The sequence below is a fragment of the Silurus aristotelis genome (assembly GCF_946808225.1).
Source record: "Silurus aristotelis genome assembly, chromosome: 17".
NCBI lineage: Eukaryota > Metazoa > Chordata > Actinopteri > Siluriformes > Siluridae > Silurus > Silurus aristotelis.
Window position 1 is genome coordinate 19,784,141 of NC_139590.1, and position 26,423 is coordinate 19,810,563.

At 37.9% G+C, this 26,423-nt stretch overlaps 1 protein-coding gene across 1 annotated transcript in view; it reads right to left on the reverse strand.

Annotated features, from left to right (window-relative positions):
* itga3a (integrin, alpha 3a) overlaps window positions 1-26,014 on the reverse strand; it is a 43,066-nt gene extending 17,052 nt beyond the window's left edge. Inside the window, exons 1-12 of the mRNA XM_083565789.1 lie at window positions 25,671-26,014; window positions 11,196-11,323; window positions 10,755-10,840; window positions 8,699-8,945; window positions 7,827-7,919; window positions 7,064-7,286; window positions 4,937-5,130; window positions 3,732-3,820; window positions 3,461-3,597; window positions 2,219-2,296; window positions 1,772-1,839; window positions 1,046-1,188 (exon numbers count right to left, since the gene is read on the reverse strand). Of these exons, the coding sequence (XP_083421915.1) occupies window positions 1,046-1,188; window positions 1,772-1,839; window positions 2,219-2,296; window positions 3,461-3,597; window positions 3,732-3,820; window positions 4,937-5,130; window positions 7,064-7,286; window positions 7,827-7,919; window positions 8,699-8,945; window positions 10,755-10,840; window positions 11,196-11,323; window positions 25,671-25,861 (1,677 nt within the window). The 5' untranslated portion in view covers window positions 25,862-26,014. The remainder of the gene's footprint in view (window positions 1-1,045; window positions 1,189-1,771; window positions 1,840-2,218; window positions 2,297-3,460; window positions 3,598-3,731; window positions 3,821-4,936; window positions 5,131-7,063; window positions 7,287-7,826; window positions 7,920-8,698; window positions 8,946-10,754; window positions 10,841-11,195; window positions 11,324-25,670) is intronic.
* Window positions 26,015-26,423: the final 409 nt, after the last annotated feature.

The window sequence follows — 26,423 nt, forward strand, 5'->3', positions numbered from 1 at the left end:
TTATTTCTTTTACTACTACCACAACTACTACGACTACAAATGCTACTACGTCTACTACTACTTTTTTTTATCCATGTATAGCAGGTAGTGGAACATGTTTTTTATGGCTGGCAATAAATACACAGATTTAGTCTGTGGAAAATGTCAAGCATCTTTTCAGGAGACATGAATACCACATCCCAAAACTGTGTGAGATTTAATAAATAAAAACTTTTTAAACGTCAAGTTCTACGACCTTTACTACTTTTTTTTACTACTACTGTTTCTACTTTGCACAACTGTTTCACTATATATATATATATATATATATATATATATATATATATATATATATATATATATATATATATATATTTGCACTTTTTCTTTGCTGCTGTAACACAGAAATTTCCCCACTGTGGGATGAATGAGGGTATATCTTATCTTATTTTATTTTATATTATCTTACTACTACAAGTTCTAATACCTCTACTACTACTACTCCTTCTTCTTTGAATATTACTACTACTACTACTACTACTACTAGTTCTTTTACCTGTACTACTACTTCTTTAACAATTACTACTTTTACATCAACAAATAATAATAATACGCCTACTACTACTAATATTAATAATAATACGAACACTGCTAATAAAAGTACTACGCGTTTTACAATTTACTATTTTTTTGTCCCTTATTTTTCCTCATTGTAGATGAATCATTAATTTTACTCAGCGAATAAATAAAACAAAAAGAATGAATAATGTGCTCCTTTTGCATCTACGGCCATAGAGAGGCTATAACGAGCAACGAGGGAGATATTATACATAGAACACTTAATTCTAATGGCATTTTTAGTCCTTAAACCTAAGCACTTACAACTAAACATTGTATATTAATACTGTATGAAATGCTCGTCTTGCAGACGGTCAGCAATCCTAGTCCTAATCCTGCTCTTGTTGTGCTAATCTGGTCCTTTTTTTTAAAGGTCTATGCATGCACAACACAAGCCACATTCCCCAGTTAAATTATTAAATGTTATGGTTTGTGCTGTTGTTCTTACTATCACTTTAAGTCTCTGTGTCTCACAATGCTGTGTCGGCATCGATAATAACCCACTGTACACGTCTTTGTCACTGGCAATAAAGCGGACGCGGGTTTGGGACGAGCGCTGCTGGACATCAGCCTCCACTGTGTATTTCATAGCTGTAACACACACAGGAGCATTAAACACAGTGCATGAGTCTGCTTTATAACCAAAGTATTTCTGCTTTTCTGTACATAAAAATAAAAATACATTCAAGTCAGGTACTGATGTAGGGTGAGGAGGATAAAGTCAGCGTTCCAATTTATCCCAAAGGTGTTCAATAGGGTTGAGGTCAGAACTCTATAGCAGGCCACTCAAAATCTTCCACTCTAACCGATACAAAGCACATTTTCATGGATCTGGTTTTGTGCACAGTGACATTATCAAGCTAGAAAAGGTTTGGGTCTCCTAGTTCAAGTGAAGGGAAGATTTTGTGGTACCGCATCAAAAAAAACACCCTAGACAATCATATACAAGGAAAGGTCAGGTGTCTCAATACTTTTGTCAAGATCTGACTCGATTCTGAGCTGAGCTAGCTAGCTAAATAGATAGATAGATAGATAGATAGATAGATAGATAGATAGATAGATAGATAGATAGATAGATAGATAGATAGATAGATAGATAGATAGATAGATAGATAGATAGATAGATAGATAGATAAATAGATTATACAACAGTGTGTAAACCAAGTTTACTTACTAATGTCTCCTTTAAAATTTGGCCCTCCTGTGCTGAGTTTGTAGGAGAAACACACTGTGACCTCAATGCTGCAACACACACAAACACACAGTTAGGAAAACCTCAAAAATCCCAACATTAGAACACACAGAAAGATAACAGCATGCTAACAGAAGACAATAGAACAGTTGTATTCTATTGAAATGCACCATAAATCAAATTTGCTGAGTCTGTGTTTCGGGTACTCATGAGAAAATTTTACTTTTAATTTTGAATCAAATACAGAATGAAATTTCTTGAAAAGGTTTGACACTTGAAGTGTAAATCCAATGTTTTCTGATTTTTCCTACCGAAAACAAGGTGACTAGCTATTCTGACATGACATTTTTCAAACATTTGCTGTCTATATGAACAGAAATTTCCCACATGTAAATGTGTGTAGAAAGCTGCATTAGAGTGTTTTCTTACCAGGACTCACAGCTATTTGGGTCGACGATTAAAGGTGTCACGGTGAAATCATATTTCAGGTGAATGACAGGCCGAGATCTTTAGAAACATTGAGCACACACACACACACACACACACACACACACACACACACACACACACACACACACACAGATAGAAAGATAGCAACACAATAAGCAGTGGGCATTTTTGGCACAAAAAAAAAGCCCTATACAGACAAAAGTATTGGGACACCTGACTTTTCCAGCCAAAAAGTTGGAGACACACATTTGTATAGGATCTCTTTGGCTGTGGTAGCATTACATTTTCTTTCACTTGAACAAACCTGTTCCAGCATGAAATGCCACTGCGCACAAAGCCAGCTCTATGAAGGTATGCTTTACATGGGTTAAAGTGGAAGATCTCCTGCTTTAGAGCTCTGACCTCAACCCTTTTGAACACCTTTGGGATGAATTGGTATGTTGGCTGCACCCCAGGTCTCCTCACCTCACATCTATTTAAAAATTTCTATCATATCCTATTTCAAAATCTACTGGAAGATCTTTCCAGAAGATTGGAGGTTATTATAACATAAGAATGGAATAAGATGTCCAGAAAGAACATAGCGATCTTATGATCAGGTGTCCACAAACTTTTATCCATAAAGTGTATTAAATGTGTCCCTTTACACTGTCAAGCAAAATAGCCCAAAGCATAAGCCAAAAAAAAAAATCATAAACGACTAAAAGTGAAAAATATAGAAGGAGAATATGCAAATAGATTCATTTAGCACCCATAAAGTGATTAAGCAAAGCGTAAAGTTTGTTTTAGGAATGATTAGCGCTCTAATTACTATGACCGAAAGGCAGATATTAATTTTGCAGAGTCTGTGTTTTTTTTTCTGATAGAGGACAACATTTATACAATTTACCAGGATCTAATTAGATGAAGTCTCAAAATTACATCCTAATGTACCAGATGAATCCAAATCATCGTTAATAATTTTTACCATGGTATTATAATCACGATAAACATAAATAATACAATACATCAATACATCAAATTTCCTTTAATCAGAGTCATACTTGAAGTTACAGTTTTACTCCTCTGAAGGTCTTTTTGAAACCTTACCTCGTCATTATTGACAAGAAAGCACACATGGAAATTTTTGTGGAGTGAGCAGCAATTAAAGTTGTCCGTGTGTAATGAGTTTAGCACAGAATAATTACTAAAGCAGAAAGTGTTGATGCACTATTTACCGACCTGATTAAAGCCACTCGATCGTCCAGAGAGCCGACAACAATATCAGGATATTTATTATCGTCTACATCCAGACCACCGCTGATGGAGTATCCGAACGTCTTGAAGCCACCGTTACTCACGTCCTTCCCCTCAATCACCTGAACACACATTTGCACACAGACTGTAGGTTTTCTTGATAGAAACGCTTTATTTCAATTGTTGAGTTCATGAGGAAAATCTGTTCTGCTACATTCTGTAATTCTACACTTTTGTACAGCTTTAATCCTCTTACCTGACTGGGTTTGGGTGAAACTCCATCTTTTCCCCCAGTCCACACACACACCCTGCCTGAGCCGTGATATGGAGCTCCGACCGCAAAATCTAAACCAGGTACACACTGCACTGTTAGTACAACTCAATTACCACCAGGGGGCATTTGACCACATCATGCAATGACTGAAAGAAATTAGCAGCAGAAACAAAGTGCCCCCAGTCTTTGACCTATAAGAATTTTACACCATATAGTAAGCTTGATTAAAAACTGTACCTCACCTTTACATCACGTTGACATTTTCTTTGCTAGTTTTAACTAAGAAAGTTAAACTTAAGATTGCACAAGTGTACAATTAATGGCATTATAAGCAACAGACGTGGGGACGGTGTGCTCAGGCATGTTCTAATACTATCCGTTGGTAAAGTGTATTGTTAGTATACTGATCGGTAATTACATTTCTCGTTCATATTTTAGTTTCAAAAACTGCATTCAAATATTTAACTTTGGTTGTCAGCTATAGGTTTGTCACACAGTGTCACAAATGAAAAAGAATTGAGATCTAACAATTCAACAGTCAAAAATCTACATTCACTATTTAAAAAAACTGGTATGGAGACAATGATCCGAATCTGACATGAGAAAACAGGCCAAGGATCAAGGATTGACGTAAGAGAATAATTGCTGAAGTGTTATCACCAATCATGTTAGCATTTCACACTGCAGCTACAGGCTACATTATCATAACATTGTTTAAAATGAGATGTCTAGCAGTTTGGTCATTCAAAAGATTAGCTTTTTGTACTACATTTTGTTAATTATTTATACAATGTTCCAGTCATAATGATACATTGGCTGTCTGACTCAGAGTCAGAATGGAAATGAGCTGGGACTTTTGAGCCTGTGTTTGAAGTCAAGTAAATGCTCATGCTCGTTTGGGGTGAGTCTAATTTATCTGTAATGGAAGTGCAAATTTAAAGCAAAGCATAAAGGCATCTCTGCATCAGCAGATTTCAAACATCAAAAACCCGAAAGCGCTGCTTCACCCACATAAGTGCTTACCTTGTAACCACAAAGGGCAAAAAAAAAAACTTGCACTCAGATTGCACTCAACCACATCAGCAACTCATCACAACAAATCACAAGTCAATGTTTTCATGACATTATATATACACTATAACTTTATATTGTTGAATATTCATATAAATGAATATAAATTATTTTACCCTGAAAACCATCCTGGTTGATATCCCCAATGGAAGCCACAGCCATGCCAAACCCTGAGTCTCTTGGACCGGTGAATATCAGATCAGTTTTTGGCTTGAATGAGCCATTTTCATTCATGAACACATACACAGCCCCACCCTCCTCTTTCCTGCGGTTAAAATAAAACGGCGCTCCAACAATCAGCTCCTTCCATCTGCACACAAATAAAGGAGCATGTTTAATTATTACATGTTTAACCATCAATTGACCAGATATACACTACAAAGACAAAGGTATTTGTCACCAGACTTTTCCAAGCCATATGTAGTTCTTGTTCAAACTGCACAAAGATAGAAGCACACAAATGTATATGAAGTTTTTGGATACAGCAGCATAAAATTTTCCCTTCACTTGAACAAGGAGACACAAGCCACAAAGTCAGTTTTATGAAAATATGCTGTACATGGGTTGGAGTGAAAGATCTTAAGTGGCCTGCTAAAGATCTTTGACCTCAACCCTATTGAACACCTTCAGGATGAACTGGAAAGCTGCAACCCAGGCCTCTGTACCCTACAACAGTACCTTGACCAGTACACAATTCTCCACAAGCACACGCCAAAATCCTCCCAGAAAAGTGGGGTTATTAAAACATCAAAATTGGGAATTAAAGTGAAATGGGATGTTCAAAAAGCACATATGAATCTTGTGGTCAGATGCCCACAAACTTTTGTCCATATAGTGTAGCAGCACTACTGTTGGGCATGGAGAATTAAACATAAATCGAACTGTGTATAAGATTACACACTGTATAACATTACACCACACTGCTTTAAGGAATTTATAACATCAAATACTTTGGTACCACTGCATGTACACCATAAAGGATCAGTGGTTGGTTAGAGAATCTGTGACCTGCTATTAACTATAAAGCTATAACATGGTCATAGTGAAATAAAAATCTCAGATTGCCATATAATTGCACGATATAATTATATATGCCATAAGGTGTCATTTAATGATTACACAGTCAGCAAATAACCCAATCGAAGACCAATGGCCGATTTGGAAGCATCCAGGCTTTCTTTCCATTCCTGTTTGCTGTAACTGTGCTCCACTGAGGATGGGAATTACAGTATTCTTATACCTTTGTGGCAACAAATTTCTTTAGCTAATCAGAAAGGAATAAAAAAAACACATTGCCAGTTTATAAGGTATTCCACCCTTGTGTTCTTGAGAAATTGGAACACAGATAATCACAGAACTTCTTCTAGATAAACACTGTTGCATCCCTTCAGCACTGTTTTACAGATTTCAACTGGGCACTGAAGCTGTAGATTTGTGATCTTGCCTTAGATGATAGAGGTTAAGATTTGTCTTCTATCTGTATGTATTGATACGCTATACAGCCAAGAGTGTGTGGACACCTGATCATCTTATCCAGATATGTTTTATCTAGACCGCTGCCACAAAAAAGCACAGGATTCTCCAGAATGTCTTTGTATGCTGCTAAAGTGTGGTCCTTTGTTGTTCTATGTAAAACCATGGTCCTGGAGGGGAAAGTTGTTTTGTTTCACCATGTTCTGTACCAGCTCTACGTGACTGAAATGACAAAGACTTGAATTGGCTTAAATAACATGCCCCTGTGCCCTGTGCAAGGCAAATGGAGTCATTGTTTGTCCATGCTGATGTGCAAGAACCCCTTGAGATAACCCTAACCTCAACCGCACCCATTACGCTTAAGATGAATTGGAACGTTCTATTGCACAAGGCCTTCACAACCAACATCAGCGACCATCCTAACCAATGCTTTTGTAACTGATGGCCATTAAGCCCTATAGTTGTGTTCCAGAATCTACTGTAAAGCCCTCCCAACAGAGTGGAGGCTGTTATAATAAAATACAACTCATATTCTAGACAATAGTTTTGCAGTTGCATGTACAGAATGCACAGGGTGTGATGATTCCTGCCTAAATGAACAACCACACTTCTATAGTAACCACAGCAAAGTTAAATTCATGTAACAATTACTGAGTACAATTGTGCATGCTCGAAGATTTTAACCAAATGGACATTTTTGGGGACAAATAGGGAGCGAGCGTGAGTGTTAAAAACCAAAAATTCGTACAATTGATCATATCCAGTCTTACCCGTCATTATTGATGTCGACGATAGCGATGCTGTTTCCGAAGTACGAGCCGACCTGTTCGCCCTCCAGCGTTAAATTCAAATCCTTCAGCTCTCTAATGCCACCGCCAGTCGTGATGACCTTCATTAGCATCACGGAGCCTTTACTTTGGTACCTTGGTGCTCCAGCCACAACTGTGTCCTCGGCTTTGCTTAATATTCCCTTGTCTTTACCCACAGAGTAACCTGGATGCCAAAATGCACAAGATTTAATAATAATAATAATACGGTCGTTACATAGAGACAAAACAATGGCAGACAAAACAACTGCAAAAATAAGGATCTTCTCCGCATGGTAAAGATGATATCCAGCTATTCCATAGGCATGGATGTATTTGCAAGAGCAGAAAATAAAAATATTCAGAGAGAGAAAAAGAGAGAGAAAGAGAGAGAGAGAGAGAGAGAGAGAGAGAGAGAGAGAGAGAGAGAGAGAGAGAGAGAGAGAGAAATGAAGGTGTATTGTGTGCCGTAGAGGACGAACGGCTAGTTGGAAAGATAGATGTTAGTTGAATAGATGGCTATATTTTTACCATTGCACAGACACATGGATAAAATCAGGTAAAAACAACAATGCTAATGCGGCTCTATCAGACAACATGGGTTACATCTCGAAGAACATACCACATTAGTAAAGCGTTATAGGATAATAGCAGCCTTTCTAGTGAACTCAGATCCCATAGTACAGGACACATTAGTCTATAATAGGCACTAAAACACACTTCTTACCAATGTAAATGTTTCCGATTTCCATGTCTTGAAGTTTGATAATCTGCGTATCGAACGCGTCATCTGGGTTCCTATAAACCACATATGAATTACCTGCAGGACAAAAAGATCATTTTCATTAAAAAGCTTTTTTTTTTAATCCCATAGCTTCTTGGCATGTGCAAAATTCGACTTTATAGCAACTGATTTTAAACATCCCTAGTCTCTCTATCTACGTTTAATTAGCAATCAAATCCCAAATTAAAACTGTAACAGAAGAAGGGATGACTTTCACTCTTCCTTTAATCAGTTGCTCTCTTTCTCTACCCATGAATCTCTCTGTCCGTTCGTCCGTATTCATCCTGGTTGTCTTTATTAGTACACTGTGAGCTGAATATCAATCAGATCTAACTAAACACTAATCACACAACAGAGAAATGGAGTATGGGGACAGAGAGGCAGAGAGTCTGTTTGAAATTCAAAGCTTGTCAGCGCACTCAAGTTTGCCGTACTGAAATATATGGCAAATGGATAAAGTGCCAGTGACGGCGGTCGGTGGACGGTGAGATTAAAGACTCTGACTCTTTTCATTCATTTGGACTGGAACTCGAACAATGACATCATTGTGTCAGTTCCAATGCCCAAACTTAAAGATCGATTTCTGGTATGTTGTTTGAAAAGAAATTTAGACACTTAAAAAATAAATAAATAAATAAATGAAAGCGTTCCTACATAATTCGCAATCATATTCAGATTTACAATAAAAATCAACCTTCTTGCTATTCCTATGCACTCAGACCTCATCCCTATACCGGCAATATATTTCCCTATATGTTCGGGAATGTTCATGAGCAATATTTATGTGTCTGTTTGTCTCTGTGTGTATGTGTGACCTTGCCAGTTGTAGCAGCCCGGAGCTCCGGCGATCACCTCAGTTTCTGTCATGGTGGCTGAGATGCCCATATTACACATCCCCTCCATTAATTGGTTTCCATTAGGACTACACACCTCCTGGCGGTACTGCCATTGGCTATCATTTGTGTCGTCGTAGCTCAGATCGTTCCCCCGGATATAACACTTTCCGATCATCCGCAGGTTCGCGCCATTGTCCATGCTCCTGCTGTAGCGATGACCACAGGCCTAAACAGGATTCAAGTACACAACCAAATCCGTGTTTTAGATTAATTTACAGTTTCCATTGCAATAGACAGGTGCCTTTTGCTTAGTGATCCTTAGATCCTTACATAATTTACTAACATGGAGTAATAATTTATATGTAATCCCCACCAGCAGCTCTTTATTTTGACCAAATTGTGACTCCCTATTGTGCACCAAGTTAGAAATGCTTACTTTTTGCTTATTTTGCTTATATAGTTTTGCACTATAGAGTGCTGTTCCCTATTAGATGTTATAAACTACAATCATAAATATACCAAGTTTCCATTTTTTTGTAAACCGACTGACATCTATCTGCTGATGCCTGCCATTAATTGTAACACATTTCTTACTTTTTTTAAATCTTGACATGTGGTTTCACACTTATCAGAGATAATCATTAAAAAGAAAATGGTGCCAGATAAGTACAAACTGAAACCAGATCACAATATACAGTGGTGTGAAAAAGTGTTTGCCCCAGAAACAAATGAGAAAGAAAGTAATTGGGATTTATTAGTCTAGAAAAGGTTATAAAGCCATTTCTAAAGCTTTGGGACACCAGCGAACCACAGTGAGAGCCATTATCCACAAATGGCAAAAACATGAAACAGTGGAGAACCTTCCCAGAAGTGGCCGGCCGACCAAAATTACCCCAAGAGCACAGGGACGACTCCTCCAAGAGGTCACAAAAGACCCCACAACAACATCCGAAGAACTGCAGGCCTCACTTGCCTCAGTTAAGGTCAGTTTTCAAGACTCCACCATAAGCAAAAATGGTCTGCATGTTCCAAAATGAAAACCGCTGCTGAGCAAAAAGAACATAAAGGCTCGTCCCAGTTTTGCCAGGAAACATCTTGATGATCCCCAAGACTTTTGGGAAAATGCTCTGTGGACTGAAAGGACAAAAGTCTTGGAACTTTTTGGAAGATGTGTGTCCCATAACGTCTGGCGTAAAAGTAACACCGCATTTCAGAAAAAGAACATCATACCAACAGTAAAATATGGTGGTGGTAGTATGATGGTCTGGGGCTGTTTTGGTGCTTCAGGACCTGGAAGACTTGCGATGATAAATGGAACCATGAATTCAGCTGTTTACCAAAAAATCCTGAAGGAGAATATCCGGCCATCTGTTCGTGACCTCAAGCTGAAGCGAACTTGGGTTCTGCATCAGGGCAATGATCCAAAACACACTAGCAAGTGCACCTTTGAATGGCTGTATGAAAAACGAAATGAAGACTTTGGATTGGACTAGTCAAAATCCTGACCTGAATCCTATTGAGATGCTGTGGCATGACCTTAAAAAAGGCTCAGTAGCTCCTGGTTCCATAATCTCAAATGACTGTATAGGACTGTAGAAAGGACACTTTCTTATAATCTTACATTCCAGTGCTCATGTTAGTTCTCACTCTCCAGTGTTCTGCATTGTTTAAAGACTATAATCACATGCTTGATATCACCCAAATGAGGATTGGTTCCCATTTTGAGTCTGGTTCCTCTCAAAGTTTCTTCCTCATAACATCTAAGGGAGATTTTTCTTGCCACAATCACCATGGCTGCTCATCAGGGATAAACACACATCATTCACCTTAACTGTTAAATTCTGTAAAGCTGCTTTGAGACAATGTCTGTTGTGAAAAGCGCTATAGAAATAAACTTGACTTTTGTGTGGTCATAGAATTATGGTTACTATTGTTGCTATAGCAGCAGTATACTATACAACAGTACTCATGATTACTATGATATGACAACAAAAACTTGCAATAAACATACACAAACCACTAAAGTAACACTCACCATCACTCTCCCTTCCTGCAAACCTTGACTGACCACTGACACGCCAAGCCACATTCCCTCTATAATGTCTTCTGCGTCCACAGTGTCTACTCACAACACACACACACACACGCACGATTATTTAGTCCAATTATATTCAAAAAAGTACTATAGGCTTGCTATTATTACTTGCCTACTTGCTAAATGTATAATAAAATAATTTGTAGCATTCTAGATTGCTAGAGTGTAGCGTGTAGGTTAGCTAGCTTAGAGAATACTGTTTATCTATAAATGTTATCATTGTGAATGTTTCATGCCAAGACATTTATTTAAACCTTGTGCTTAAGTGTATGCACTGGCATCTTAGTACCAGACAATATTTTAGACAATAACAATTAGGCTAACAAATACAAGCTAATTAGCAAGTAATTTAGCGTAATGAATAACGTTCGCAAACATTACCTGAGCTGATAAGGTTTGTCCTTATGCAGTCTTTAGGCTCTGTAGTGATTGGGCAAGCATACATATCTCCTGTCTGATTAGCCTGTAACGTCGGCTCTGCTTTCTCTTTTGGTGCACCAACCAGCAGCCTATAACAAATAAAAAATAAATAGAAGACTCAAATACATTAAAAAAAAAAACACAGTACCAAAACAAAGCTGCAAGAGTTTAATGGATCCTCAAATGGGTATAGAAACATTTCATTATAAGATTTTTTACAAAATAAAAATCACAACACAATTCCAACATACTCTAAAACTTTTATTTTTATTTTACCATGGCCTCCTTTTCTCAGGTGCTTGTAATGAATCTCTGACATGTTTTACATCATGTGGGTTTCTGAGTGTGCCTGTGCATGTGCAGACATACCCTTATGTAAACATACTCCATTCCCGCACACACACCCACCACTCCCTCACACTCCTCAGGCTAAGGATTCCATTGAATTCACAAAATGAATTGGTTTAGGTCCACAAGCTCTGACACTTCATTCGCCAAAAAACTTTTGCGCATTTTTCAAAGCACAAGCTTCCAAAGAAGAGTCTAGTAAATGTCTTTCTGATTAGTAAAAAAAACTGCATTCAACACTGTTGAGCATGTAAACTGTATCAGCAATGCTTGCAGTGTTGCTCACCTGATAGCTAGCTAACACTAGCGTAGACATGCTTAGGAAGGTTTAATTTGTGAAACATCTGGCTGGAGCACCGTTTGGTAATGCGGTTGCAAAGAAAGTACATCTGCGTGTGATTCAGTCTGATTCATATCTGCTTGCGTTAGAAACAAGTCAATGCTTCACATCATCATTCGCTTCCAGTCAGACGTAAATCCTGCTTGATGCTCTGATAGGATTATTCATGGCAAGATTAGACTTAGTCATGTGCACACAATCAGATATACTGTCAGATTCAATGTTCGCACTGGTGTGATCATGACCACTGTTAAATCGGCTCACCTTCACTAAGGGAAATAAAAATATATAAGCTCTCTTCTAAGCCTCCACAATTTGGCAAATGGGTGGGCATGTGTGCTTATCAAAAAGTGTAATATAAAAACATAAACAAATATCATGTTATGCAATATTATGTTTTTAACAGGAAAAGAAGGAAACAAGTGTATAAACCCAGCATGCCGTTTATTACCAATAGTCGCCAGACATGGATGAACTCACAGATGGGTATTTAACAAAAATGAATCAATAAAAAAAAAAAACATATGAGTATTAAACTCAAAGATCTCAAAGCTTTATCAAATTGGCAGGTGCAATACAAAATATCTAACGAAAGAACACATGACATGACATTTACACAAAAGATAATGCAAACAAACCACAAAAGGAACTTGAACGAAATGTGAAAACAGCGACGGTCATGCTCAGAACTGCAATGCAAGCAGACAGGCCTGCCCATGTCTCCCTGTCTGTCGTCTAACAGTTTTTCCTTCTGTCTCCACAGTATCACTCCTGACATGTGCCATGTGCTTTTATTTCACTCTGATTGAAATTCAGCTCACATTACTTAGAGCTAATAAAGTCATAGAGGACAAATAACAGAACAGTGGACGTGTATTGGGAGAGGTACAAGAGAGAGAAAGAGAGAGAGAGAGAGAGAGAGAGAGAGAGAGAGAGAGAGAGAGAGAGAGAGAGAGAGAGAGAGAGAGAGAGAGAGAGAGAAGAGAGACGAGTAGAGCAAGCGGGGCCCAGAGCAAAGGAGAAGTAAAAGTCATTGGTCTTTCAGTCTTCTGTTAAGGTTGAGGTTTAATGTAATTCAGGGCACTCTGTCTTCAACCTGTGTCAGGCTTCTATCTGTGGAAAGCAAATGAACAAGAAGTTTTCTTTCTTTCTTTCCATCAATAATTAAATATAGCACATCCTTGAACACCTTGACTCCTGTCAAGGTTCTGTTTTTAGCAGTCCGCCTACTGACTACCAACCCAGAGATCAGAGTGGAAGGTCCTTGTCCAACTCTGAGCTCCAGCTGTGCACATTGTTATCATTCAGCTAAAAGAACCGACGTGTGATGTGTGAAATTATGCGCTCCTGATGATCCAATAATTATTGGATAAATGGATATATGATTTGGCTAGTGCAGAAAAAAAACATTACAATTCTCAGAGTACATCACAATATATCAAGACCCTGTCTTGTTTGTGAACCCCTCTCTTCTTCAACCCTTACCACCTTGAGTTCAAACATGTTAAAGCAGGAGCTTTGTGCTGCATTAATAAGAAGGAATTGTATTTTTCCATTGAGGCTGGCACTTATGATATGTTTCAGGCCTTGAATACAACATGAATGAATACTCCAGATGAATCAAAACATGCTGGAAATAATGATTTGGTCAGTGTTTGCCTACAGAAAAATAAGTGAGGTTTAGCATGTATTTATTTTCCAGCCTATAAACACATGCAGGCCAGCAAACATGACAAAAACAAGATCTGGCTGAAAAGCATTCTGATCTTTCCAGATATCACATTGGAGAGCTGTACACATTTCTAAGAATCATACAGGAAAACAAAACAAACATCTACAGGTGCATCTCAATAAATTAGACTATCAATAAAAAGTTGATTTATTTTAGTAATGCAATACAAAAAGTAAAACTCGTATATTATTTAGATTCATTACACACAGATTGATATATTTCAAGTGTTTATTTATTTTAATTTTGATGATTATGGCTTACAGCTAATGAAAACCCAAAATTCTCAGAAAATCTGAATATTACTTAAGACCAACAAAGAAAATATAATAAATAAATCAATTTTTAACGGGGAAATGTTGGACTACAAAAAAAGTCTGAACATGTACAGAACTCAATACTCAGTCTGGGCTCCCTTTTCACAAATTATTGCAGCAATGCAGTGTGGCATGGGGGCGATCGGTCTGTGAAGCTGCTGATGCTTGTTTAAACATTTATACATTTAAAAGCTCCAGTGCCTATTGCATGTACAGTGTCTTAATATTTGGTGTTCAAAGACCCGAGTGTTTTTGCTTATTTAAGGCAATGTGTAAATTTTTCTTGTAAAGAATTGTGGTATGGCAACTTGTATTGGTATCGATGTCAAAGCTTATTGCATTTTTGCAACTCTAATACTGAGGTGGACATTCCACAAAGACCATAATTCTATTGGCCCTGAGATTGGCTGATTCTCTAAGGCGGCAGAACCATTGGGATTTGTACATTTTCCATCGGAAAAGATCCACAAGTTTACTTCCGGCGGGACCGTTTCTGTCCAAACTTTCCAACCATGTTCCCAACTCTCTATTACAGTTGTCTGTTTTACCACTTCCCTTTTTTTCTCTCATGTATAATACTCGATCTTCAAGTGGTTGACCTACTGCTTTCTTACCATTTAACATTTATTTGTTTACATTTCAATAAAGAAATATTAGCAAGAGAGGTGTCTCTGCTAATAATGAAGTAGAGATTTTTTTTCTTCACCAGTTCAAAAAAATAATGCTTTAATGGTAACTTAATTGAAAATCCAGGGGTTATGGTCAAGCCTCAGTCTAGGCAAACAGTAAAAACATCAACAAATCAAGAGCTAAGCAGATCTGATGTAGCCCTATCTTTACCCTTGTACTGTCATTGGATTCTTACCCTAATGTGTACACCAGTTCTGTGTCTATTTTCTTTACAGTTATTTTCTGTTGCTCCCTGTAAAATTTTATTAGCCATTTTATGATCCAAGTTTTGATTACGGATTGTCCTGTGTTACACCGGGCTGTGTTTGGACTCATGCTATTGACATTGACAATGATTCATGGACTTTCCCACAATAAAACACATCCTTACTGCATGCACTTGCATCCTGCTTTCATCTAACCGCATGCTACATGTACAACCCACAGCCTGTCCTAAACGTGCCCCAACCATGCAGCCTGTTCATCACTCCCTGTTCGTCTAAACTCTAATTTGTGCATTTGTTCTCAAAAGATTATTCATGGCATGTTTTAACAAAATTCATGCGTTCAGGTTTCAATAGTCAAAAGAAGGAGGCTTTCCATGTAGGAAAAACAAAGACTATTCTATTCACAAAGACAAAGAGGGACAGTTATATGGTTACCGTATTTTTTACGGACTATAAGCCGCTACTTTTTTCCCCACGTTTTGAACCCCGCGGCTTAAACAACTAAGCGGCTAATTTATGAATTTTTTTTCCGGTTTCACAAACTTCAAGCCAAAAAACTGAGCCCCATAACATTAGACCAATGAAATGTCCGAACGGAAACGAAAAAACGCACCTCACCTGTGTTCTGAGCTGCACGGCATCGGGAGAAAAAACTTCCATCGGGTGATTTTTAAACGCACGACGATGCCAAAAGATGACTTTTGTTTGGCTACTGTTTAGATACAAGCCGTTGTAACGCGTTGAGTCAGGGTGAAGGGAGAGCTTTAGTCAGAGATAGCTTCTCCAGTTGCAACAGAAATCATATAAGCACAGACAGGTTTCCAAAACTTTTTATTTTTCTTAGAAACAGTGTTACGGGTTAGTCAAAGAAACTTCAAAATGAGCATCAGAAAATAATAAGGACATATTCCTCGGTCTCCACACATGCAGTAATAGCGGAAAAATGCAGTGGCAGGCTATTCCCAAAATACCGCTATGCTCCTAAAGGAAGCGCAACATACGTGTCTTTTGTTAAAGCCTGTGTAAAATACATTAGTGTAGACATTACGGCTTATAGACAGTGCGGCTTATTTATGTTAAAAATAAAAATATTTGTAAAATTTAGTGGGTGCGGCTTATATATGGGTGCGCTTTATAGTCCTGAAATTACGGTAAGTATAAGTGGAAGAAACAGTGATCCAGTGCAATCCTATGCATTATAAAGTGGTTAGTGAAGACGAATGACTATTTTTGAAAGGTTTTTGTAAAGTAACAACGCAGTGTTATAACGCAAAGTGTTATCTGTATCGGAATAAATTAATTAACCTAATGTGACGTGAAATAAAGGTGTGTATATTCATAGTGTGTGCGTTTGCCTGTACATTAAGGAAATCTCAGCCCACAGTGAAAGCCATGTTCTTTCAGAAAACACAAGATATAAAAAAGAGAGAGAGAGAAAGCAGAAACACAAAAGAATGATTTTAAGCAGATTATCCACAGTCATGTTCAGGCAAGTGGAGAGCTATAAAAACACAGCATACATAGATGTGAGCAGATACGACTAACCCATATACATGGGCCTTTAATGATGCCACATACAGAATGAAAACACACACACACACACACACACACACACACAAATCCTTATACAAAACCATCAGTATTCATACCGCAATAATGTTCAGTTGCAATTGACCGTGCACAAAACCAGCTCAATGAAGATATGATTTACATGGGTTGGAGTGGAAAATCTTGAGTGGCCTGTACCTCTGACTGCACCCCAGGCCTCCTCCCCTCACTTCAATCAGTTCCTGACTTTACTAACACCCTTGTGGCTGAATGAGCACAAATCTCACACAGAGGAGTGGAGAAATTATAATAGCAAATGGGAATTGGGATGATAAAAAGCACATGCCAATCTTGTGCTCAGGTGTCCATAATCTTTTGTCCTTATATTGTATGTGTGGGCATACTGGAATGGACCAGAAATTTGTTTGTAGTTACTGAGATATGCTATGCGTAGTCATCAAAGAAGTAAGACTTGTGTATGTGTGCACTCAAAATTTAGGACATTCGCTCACACAGTGTCTCTCTTATCATCACAACCCTTCTTTTTTTCCTCCTCGTCACTCCTCTTCACTCATAAACTTTAATGTGCACACGTAGACAGACTGTTATTATGCCTCTGCATCTCTGTGAAAGCTCAATAAACGAATATAAGAGGATCACTTCAAAACTGCCAGCTACATTTTTCAGATTTGTGCCAGATGCTTTTTTTTCTCTCCAGGCCACCTACCTGCCTGATCCCCCATTCCTGAAATGCACAAGTGTAATTGTACAGATAGGGTGGAAAATGTTGTGTCCCTCATTCACAAGTACTTAGATGTTTAGCAGATAGATGTTTTTACCATAATGTTAAAGACTTAATTAATTTTTTTGTGGCAGTCTCACAAATAAACCAAATCTTATATAAACTTGAAGAGGTGTGTAATGGTTTCAGTAGCTTTTATGCATGACTGAAGCTGTTTGTCAGAGAGACTGTGTCCCATGGAAATTTTTAATAAATTCTCTGAATGCCTTTGCAAATACACACACACACACACACACACACACACACACACACACACACACACACACACACACACACACACACGCACACACTTTTAAGTGTAGGACGTGTTGGTTGAGACCAAAATAAAAACTCACTTCCTCTATATGAGTTAACTCATGGCCAAAAAAACCCCAACTGTCTTACACCTTGCACCTTACACAGACATGACACGTTCACGCCTGTAAAATCTCCTCACTTTTTGTGTGTGAACTAGCTCCCGCTCTCTTTCTCACACACACAAGCACACACACACAAACACACACACAAAAAAAGAGACTTACAGGTTCTGGATTCTTACTAGTTATTCTGGCATACTAATACAATACAGATGAACTAGCATGTATATACATTTTGGGTTTTTTTTTGTTTGTTATGGTTTTTTTTTAATTATTCTGTAATGTATGATCAGAATAAACCTGACCTGAACAATCACAAAAACGAGTAAGTATTCAGATTTTAGCTAAGAATTTATAATATGTATTTGAGTACTGAATACACACACAGAAATATAAAATAAATAAAATAAGATTACATAAAGATCTTTAAAGATCATTAAAGTTCTGTCTGGGGGTATAGTGACATAGTTTACCACAATATTGATGCACATGTGTTTGTGTGTGGGTTTGGAGAAGATGGGCCGGAAAAACCCTATTACATGGAATAAATTTGCCATTTTTTACAAAACAGCTTTACCGACTTTACCATACAACAAGACAAAGAGCCGAAGCATACGTCCAAGCACATTTTTTATTTTTTTTATTTACAAGAGTTTTACAAGATGCATGGCAAAGTATTTCAGCTAAATGTTTTGAGAAAAAAACTGTCTACACGCCAAGAGTAGTTATTATTAATGCTAAGTAAGTAAAGTAGAACATCTGTACATTTATGTATTTGTTTGGTGTAAGTAAATATCAACCCTTCCATGACGTTACATTTAATCTATGTTGCATAGACACAACAGGAAACTGCATGTCTCTCATAAACCATAAAAGACTCAGTGTTTCTATGTGTTTCACAGACACTATATAACTTTCAAACTTTATTAAATCTACACATTAATTGCAGTGATTTACTGATTTTCATTTTGATGAGTATATTTGAGTAGCAAGGCTAACTGTATATAAAAAAAAAACAAGTAATCAAGTTACATTTATGGTATTTGTTATTAACCTAGCGGTCCTCCTGTGCTTTGCGTTGCATTCTAATAATATAATCAGCCCATGTTTGCTATGTATATGTTTACTATGTATATCTATATTTTTGTCACATACTCTATCTATCAATTTACCTTTGTAACTGTAGAGTAGAAATCCAAAGTTGCAGCTAAAGTTTTAGCCTAAATTTGCTAGTTTATTTTATTATATTTTATATAGCACCGCATTTTATAAAATATAATCAAATATTTAGGCTAAAACTTTAGCCTTTATTTTATATAGCACCACATTTATATATCTGTGGGAGAATGCTGAAGATGGAGCCGCCAGGATGGAGGAAAAGAGGAAGGCCAAGGAAAAGGTTTGTGGATGTGGTGAGGGAAGACATGCAGGTGGTTGGGTTGAAAGAGGCAAATTTAGAGGACAGGGGGGGTATGGAGACGGATGATCCGTTGTGGTGACCCCTAATGGGAGAAGCTGAAAGAAGAAGAAGAAGATATAGCACCACATTTTGCTTCATGTCACCTAATTTTTTTATTCCAGCTTTAACGTGTTATATGCCAAAAAAGATTAAAATGAAAAACAAATGTTAAAAAAATGTATAGCCTGGGTGCATAATTTTGTAGATTATGCACATTTTGCGTTATCAACACGAGAGACTTAAAGTTATGCCGTTTATATCTCAGGGCCCAAAAACTATATATAAGACAAGCATACAAACACATTATAAGATAATAAATACATAAAATAACTGCTACAACAAAATTATGATTATTGTTAATATAAATGTCCAAAATCATCCAAACTGTACATATACAGTTGTTCCACATAGACACATTCACAGGTGTAGCCTGATTGTCCATTCAGAAGACCAATAAAGAATGTACTATAGCGTATGTTTGGTACATTCGGTGCATTTGTCTATATTGTATAAATACAATTTACAGTTTGGGTTTTAGCCTCATAGCCATAAACAGGAATTCGTTTAAAATGAAGCTTTGAACGCTTTGAAAGAAGTCTAGTCATTTACACATTCATGTAAATAGCACTTAGTGGATTTGCTATGAATTATGGGATGCTTTTTCCTTCTGTAACAGAAACACAGGGAGTGAGCTGACATGTCACGGATGATTATGTCCATAAAAAAAAAAACACAAAGCAACAGATAATTCATATTGAAGCATTTTGTGTGTTTTGTGTGTGTGTGTGTGTGTGTGTGTGTGTGTGTGTGTGTGTGTGTGTGTGTGTGTGTATATATGTGTGGGCCATTGGGAAATACATTTGTGCAGTCTCTGGTCATTATGTTTCCATTCATAGCATCATGCGAACAGGAAACAGCAGATTAGCCGAGTTATTCGCTAATATATGACCACAAGTAGAAACACAGAAACATGATTTGATCACTGATGTCAGTGAGACTTCAGGATGGGAACATACTTGCACCGCAACTTCCCTTTCTAAACATGTGTGCAGGCTCCATTGCATTACTCCAAGCTTCCATATTACATAAAGTACTGTAAGTTGCATTATTAGAGTCTTACCTGCCAACTGCAAATAGATCAATACAACTACAATGCAGCACATTTTTATGAAAAGGGTTAGTGACAGAAGGGGATGTTTATATTCAAATTTTTATTACCAAAGCACTTAAATGTTTAGCCCAATAAGTCTTCGGATTACGGTTTTTAATCTGACTGGAGCCAAACCAATCATTCATGTGTTGCCCATCATTCTCAATATGTAATGCATTCTATAATGCTTTTCTGCTCACCATGGTTCCAAAGAGAGGTTATTTAAGTTACCATAGCTACCATATCAGCAGTCAAGCCATTCTCATCTGACCTCTCTTATCAACAAAATGTTTCCATCCTGCAAAATTGCTACTAACCAGAGTTTTATTTATTAATATTTTATATGATTGACTGATTGTATAATTGCAAGAACAAGCAGGGGCCCAAGGATTTCCCTTGTGTACTTGTGTAATATTAGCAAAAAATAATATTTTACATTATACCACAGTACTGTGAAATTCTACAAATCTGATTAGGTACAATAAACATATTTCTGAAATAAAACATGTTATGGAACAAAAAGTAAATCAGGCTCACTAATTTGAGATGGTGGAAAAGCGGGCAGAGTTTGCAGTAGTTTTAGTATACGATATAACAGGGTACTTAAAACACTAACTCCACTGTCAGTCATTGAATCAAGGAAATTCACACGTCACCTGGCTCATCTGTCATTTTAACTGGGAAAATTTGTATCTCATATTAGTGAATGTCTGCAGGCCTAGCCTAACATTTTGCAACACTATTTAGCATCAAAATGAGACGAAGTCACACTCACAGGACAGTTGACTTTTGGGAAATCAATATTGTGGCTGCTAAGCACTTTAACTAGCTAGCTCATCTTGACTAGCTAGTACTACAAACAAAAACGTGTTGAGGATTTAAAACAAGGCCATACCTAAACCACTGATATTGTACACTAAACCAATAATGTAAAATACTTCACTTTTCTATGAAGCTACTGTGTGTTTGAACTCATGTGGTACAGAATTCAGGGCACAGCCTGTACAGAGTGATTGTACACATGCTTTTCTGTTCGGTTTAATCAAAGGTGGATTGTGTCTTATCCTGACTCATATCCTTGACTGATATGAAAGACAGTGTGTGTGTGTGTGTGTGTGTGTGTGTGTGTGTGTGTGTGTGTGTGTGTGTGTGTGTGTTTGTGTGTGTGTGTGTGTGTGTGTGTGTGTGTGTGTGTGTGTGTGTGTGTGTGTGTGTGTTGCTGAGATATATAAAGCCTGAGGATTTCTGGAAAGAAAAACATTTATGCAAACCGAGAAATCAGTTTGCTTGTACCATCATGTTTATGCAGCTCCAAGGCTTAACACACGCGCGCGCGCACACGTGTATAAGCGCGCGCACACTCAAACACAGACACCCAGGACATGTCTAACAAATAGTATATATGTGTTTTTTAAGACTTTTCTAATATCTAAAAATGCATATGCTATATCACTTCCTGTGTTACTTCCTCTGCCAACTTATAATAACAGCAGTGATTCAGATGAATGATTAGTAAAACACACACGCACGCACGAACACACACACACACACACACACACACACACACACACACACCCTTAGATTCAGCTTAATCATTCACATAGACACACCTTAGAACAAACACACATACACAGAGAGAGAGAGAGAGAAAGAGAATAGAAGAGAAAAAGAGGGAGCGAGAGAGAGCAAAAGAGATATCTCCACACACTCTATTACAAACATTCTCCTGTTAATCAGTCAGCTACCTGTCAGTCAGCTGACCACTAGTAGCTCTGGCCTCAGTGCAACATCTAAGCTATGTTGCTTTACCACTCTGCTATCGTTTCACCTGTTAAAATGCTAGCATTTAGACCTCGACTTTGATTTTCATGAAGTGCTACAGTAGTCTGTATCGGTATGGTCCAGCCTATAGTATTGATTTAGAAAATAGAAACAACCAAGACAAAACAGAGCATGCTGAGTTATATGCTAGGTTATAAACAGTTTTGAATGGATATACTTGATTTTCCCACTTTGTGTTAAAACTGAAGGCTTTTCCAAGTCAAGTCAAGTCAAGAAGCTTTTATTGTCATTTCAACCATATATAGCTGACGCAGTACACAGTGAAATTAAACAACGTTCCTCCTGAATCCTGGTGCTACATAAAACAACATAAAGCTAAATCACAGAAAACACAGGGCTAAGGACTAGTAAGTGTCCTCACCACTTAAAGTGCATCATGTGCAACCTGGTCCAAACAGTGCAAAGACAACACAAGACAGTGTAAGACAAATACACAAAACACAAAACAGCGCCGCCAGTAAACCTGTTGTATATTGCACACTGCTGTGTGTAAAAGAGTAAAGTGAACATTGTAATTAACAAAAATGTAAACAAAATCTTGAGCAAAAGAGCAACAGCAGCAGGCAAAAAAGATGTGCAAAAACAGCATGTAAATAGTTAGTAGTAATGAAGTGATGTAATTTGAGTTCCACTTTAATATAAAGGTAAAAAAGCGCAATAACACTTTTTTTAATGGAGCGTGTGGCTGTGCTCAGAATTAACCAATCACATTCAAACTTTATTTAATCGTAATTACAACATGCGTAAATTATGCAATTCTCATTAAATGTCTGATTCTATAACAATTTCTTGCCATCTTCTTCATGAAGAGGAGAGACATACAAATGATTTTCCACAACATTCTAAATATGGAAGATAAGATACCTGAAGAAGTGGAGAAAATAGGAAACCAATGTGACTAGCATGTCCTTAAAAAAATCGGAAGAACTTAAAACATATCATGGAAGATCTAAAGAGACCTACGACATCATTAAAGGAAAGGAACATCTGATAAATACTGAATACTTCCTGATACTCACAATAATCTCTCAGCAACATATATACACTAAATGGACAAAAGCTTGTGGACACTTTCCCATTAGATTGTTTTGTGTGTTTTAAACATCCCATTACATATTTAAGCCCCTTTTGCTGCTATAATAACCTCCAAATAGGGTTGAGGTTAGAATGCAGGACAATCAAGTTCTTACACTTCAACCCATATAAACCATATCTTCATATCTGCACAGTGGTATTGTCTAGTTGGAACAGGTTTGGGTCTCCTAGTTCAAGTAAAAGCAAAATGTTATAATACTGCATTAAAAAAAATCCTATACAATTGTGTGTGATTCCAACTTTGTGATAATTTTGGGGAACAACCAAAAATGGGTGGAAAAGTTGTCTGTCCCAATACCTTCAGCCAAATACCGTACCATCACCTCAAATCATATGGCAAAATGTGCTATAGTCTGCTGAGTCCAAGGTTTTTGAACAAAAAGCAGGCTGATCATTCAAGAATACCAAACCCCTGGGTGAAACATGGTGCTGGCAGCATCCTTACTATGAAGCAGCTACTTTGCTTCTCTACCGCTGGGACTAGGGCTCAAAAGAGGAAATTATGGCATGTTTAAATATCAGTTTTGGCAACAACAAAAAGTAAGCACTGTAAGATAACAACCCAGAGCACATACACTATACTGCCAAAGGTTTGCAGACACCTGGTCATAAGTATGGTATGTGCTTTTTGAGCATCGCATTCCACATTTAGTCACAATTTGCTCTTATAATTCCCTCCAATCTTCTGAAAAGATGTTCCACTAGATTTTGGAGTGTACTTTTTTTGAGATTTATGCTCATTCAGACAAAAGGATGTTAATAAAGTTGGGTCCTGATTTAGGTAAGGAGGCCTGGGGTGTGGTCAGCTTTCCATTCATGCCAAAGGTGTTCAATAGGGTTGAGGTCAGGGCTCTATAGCAGGAGATACAATTGATAACTACAAACAAAAAACAATTGTGTGCCTTCAGTATTGCGATTTTGCAGTTGGGAAAGAATCACAAATGGCTGGGAAAGTCAGTTTTCCCAATACTTTTGTCCATATAGTGTATCTAAATAATGGAATGGCTTCAGAAAAAACACATGAGATGGAACATTCAGAGCTCAGGTCCAAATCCAAAAGCTAAAAACTGTTGAAAGTCTTATAGAGGGCTGTTCACAGGTGATCCATTCAGAACATTCCTTTTTTTAATTCCCTTTTTCTTAAAACATTAGTTTTTACCATGAAACCCTAAACCTTTCATACTGATATTGAAAAAACAATAAATGGGAGTCAATCCTGGGCATCTGAACAGGGCAGAATGCAGACTTTTTAAGTGTGTCATGCTCCCCTTTGCCAAATGCCTTCTGCATTTGCCTGGATTCCGGTGACTCAGAGCAAGCATGTTAGCCTTTATTCTTCTGTTAGATTGGTAAGCAGGAATTAGCAGGTGACTAAATTCGATTAGCAGGGATCTACAATGCCTTAGCCCAGGGCCAGATTTATAAACTATGTCAAGTCAAGTTTATTTCTATAGCGCTTTTTACAACAGACATTGTCTCAAAGCAGCTTTACAGAATTTAACACTTAAGGTGAACGATGTGTGTTTATCCCTGATAAACAGCCATGGCGACTGTGACAAGGAAAAACTCCCTTAAATGATATAGGGAAGAAACATTGAGAGGAACTAGACTCAAAAGGAGAAACCATTCTCATTTGGGTGACATCAAGAGTGTGATTATAGTCTTTAAACAATACAGAACACTGGAGAGTAAAAACACGAGCATGAGCACTGGAATGTAAGATTATAAGTAGTGTCCTTTCTTTTTACAGTCATTTAAGATTAAGGAACCATAACTCATAAAAGAGCTCAACATTTGCGATCATCATAGATCCAATGTCCCCACCAATTTTCCCTCCCCTCTTTGATAAGACTTCTTTTTCCTCTTTATCAACTGCATTATCTAAATCGTGTCGTAATTTCAAACAAAGTCCGCTGCCTTCATTCATTCAGCCAGCATGAACTTGAAAAAGATTCTGTTCAAATGGCCTGCATGTCCTTACATTGCCATTATAAAGTGCCATTATGACAATTCCATCAAAACATGCAAACTAAAACTCAAATCCGATTTTTATAGAAAAAAATACAACAAAGAGCTTGTGTACTTTGATACAGACATTACGGGCATACATGGCTATAAAAGATGACCATATGACATTTTGTCTCCATCTTCAATCCAAAAAGACTGTCAGGTTGTCATGATGTTTTTGCATTTACAGCACTGAGCTGTAGCAGAGTGCCTTTCAGAAGGGCTTTGTAGTTTTGTTTTTTTATCAAAACCACATCCTAAGGCTAAGTTTGAGACTTTACTGTATGATGTATAATATAAATGAAGAATATTCGAACTCATAACCTCCTGCGTTGTGAAATAGACATTACAGGTTTATGTCACATATGACTGGCATGTCCAAGCATCCAAATCTTGGCCAGAGGTAAACCTGATAACAAGGACAAGGTGCATGATCCTAAGTCTTTATTCACCACGTACAAGACACAGAGAGTCGCTTTAACGCATGCGTTTTGACCTACAGGTAGTTTGCGTTAATGCGCGCGTGGGTGCGCGTGTGGGTACTTACAGGTAACGCGCGCGCCCCACGGTTTGCCGGTGCATCGCTACTGAGAGTCCGAACAGGCTTCCGGGTGTGCGTCCCTCCTTAACCACGGCAAAGCGTGTGTCCAGGTTCGAAGCGGCACACGCACTGGAGAACACGAGCACACACAGCGCAGTCCGGAGCATCCAGAGTTGTGACGTCATTTCGCTGCCCATCTTCGCATTAAGAAAACCCCAAGTGCCTGGGGAGCCTTCTTCTAGTGGTGCTGCTGACACGCTCGAGCCGGTGAATGTCCAAGTCTAAGTACAGTTAAAGAGGAGGAGGAGAAAGTGCGTGCACACACACACACACACACACACACACAGCCCCTCCCTACGTGTGTTTGCTAGAGGAGGAGTCCACAAGGATCTCTCACGAAGCGAAAGCTCATACTAATGTAATAAATCAGACGAAGGTGGGTCGGGGGCTGCAGGTGCTCCCGCACCTGCCCTTTTGAACCCCCCCCCTCCCCCGCCCCCCGTCCCTGATGTCCATAGTGCGCCTTTTAAGTTTTTTTTACCCACTCAGACTAGAGCAGTATCACAATACAGAAACACGTGCTGGGAATAATCCTTCCCTGCACCTTCAGGCTACAAAAAAAAAAAGATCACAATCGCATGCGTGCAAAACGTGCAAGTGTGCTGGTGTGTGTGTGTGTGTGTGTGTGTGTGTCTTATCCTTGTTTCCGATCTTGTTTTATATAATATACAGCAAATGGAAATTACAGAATGCAAACAA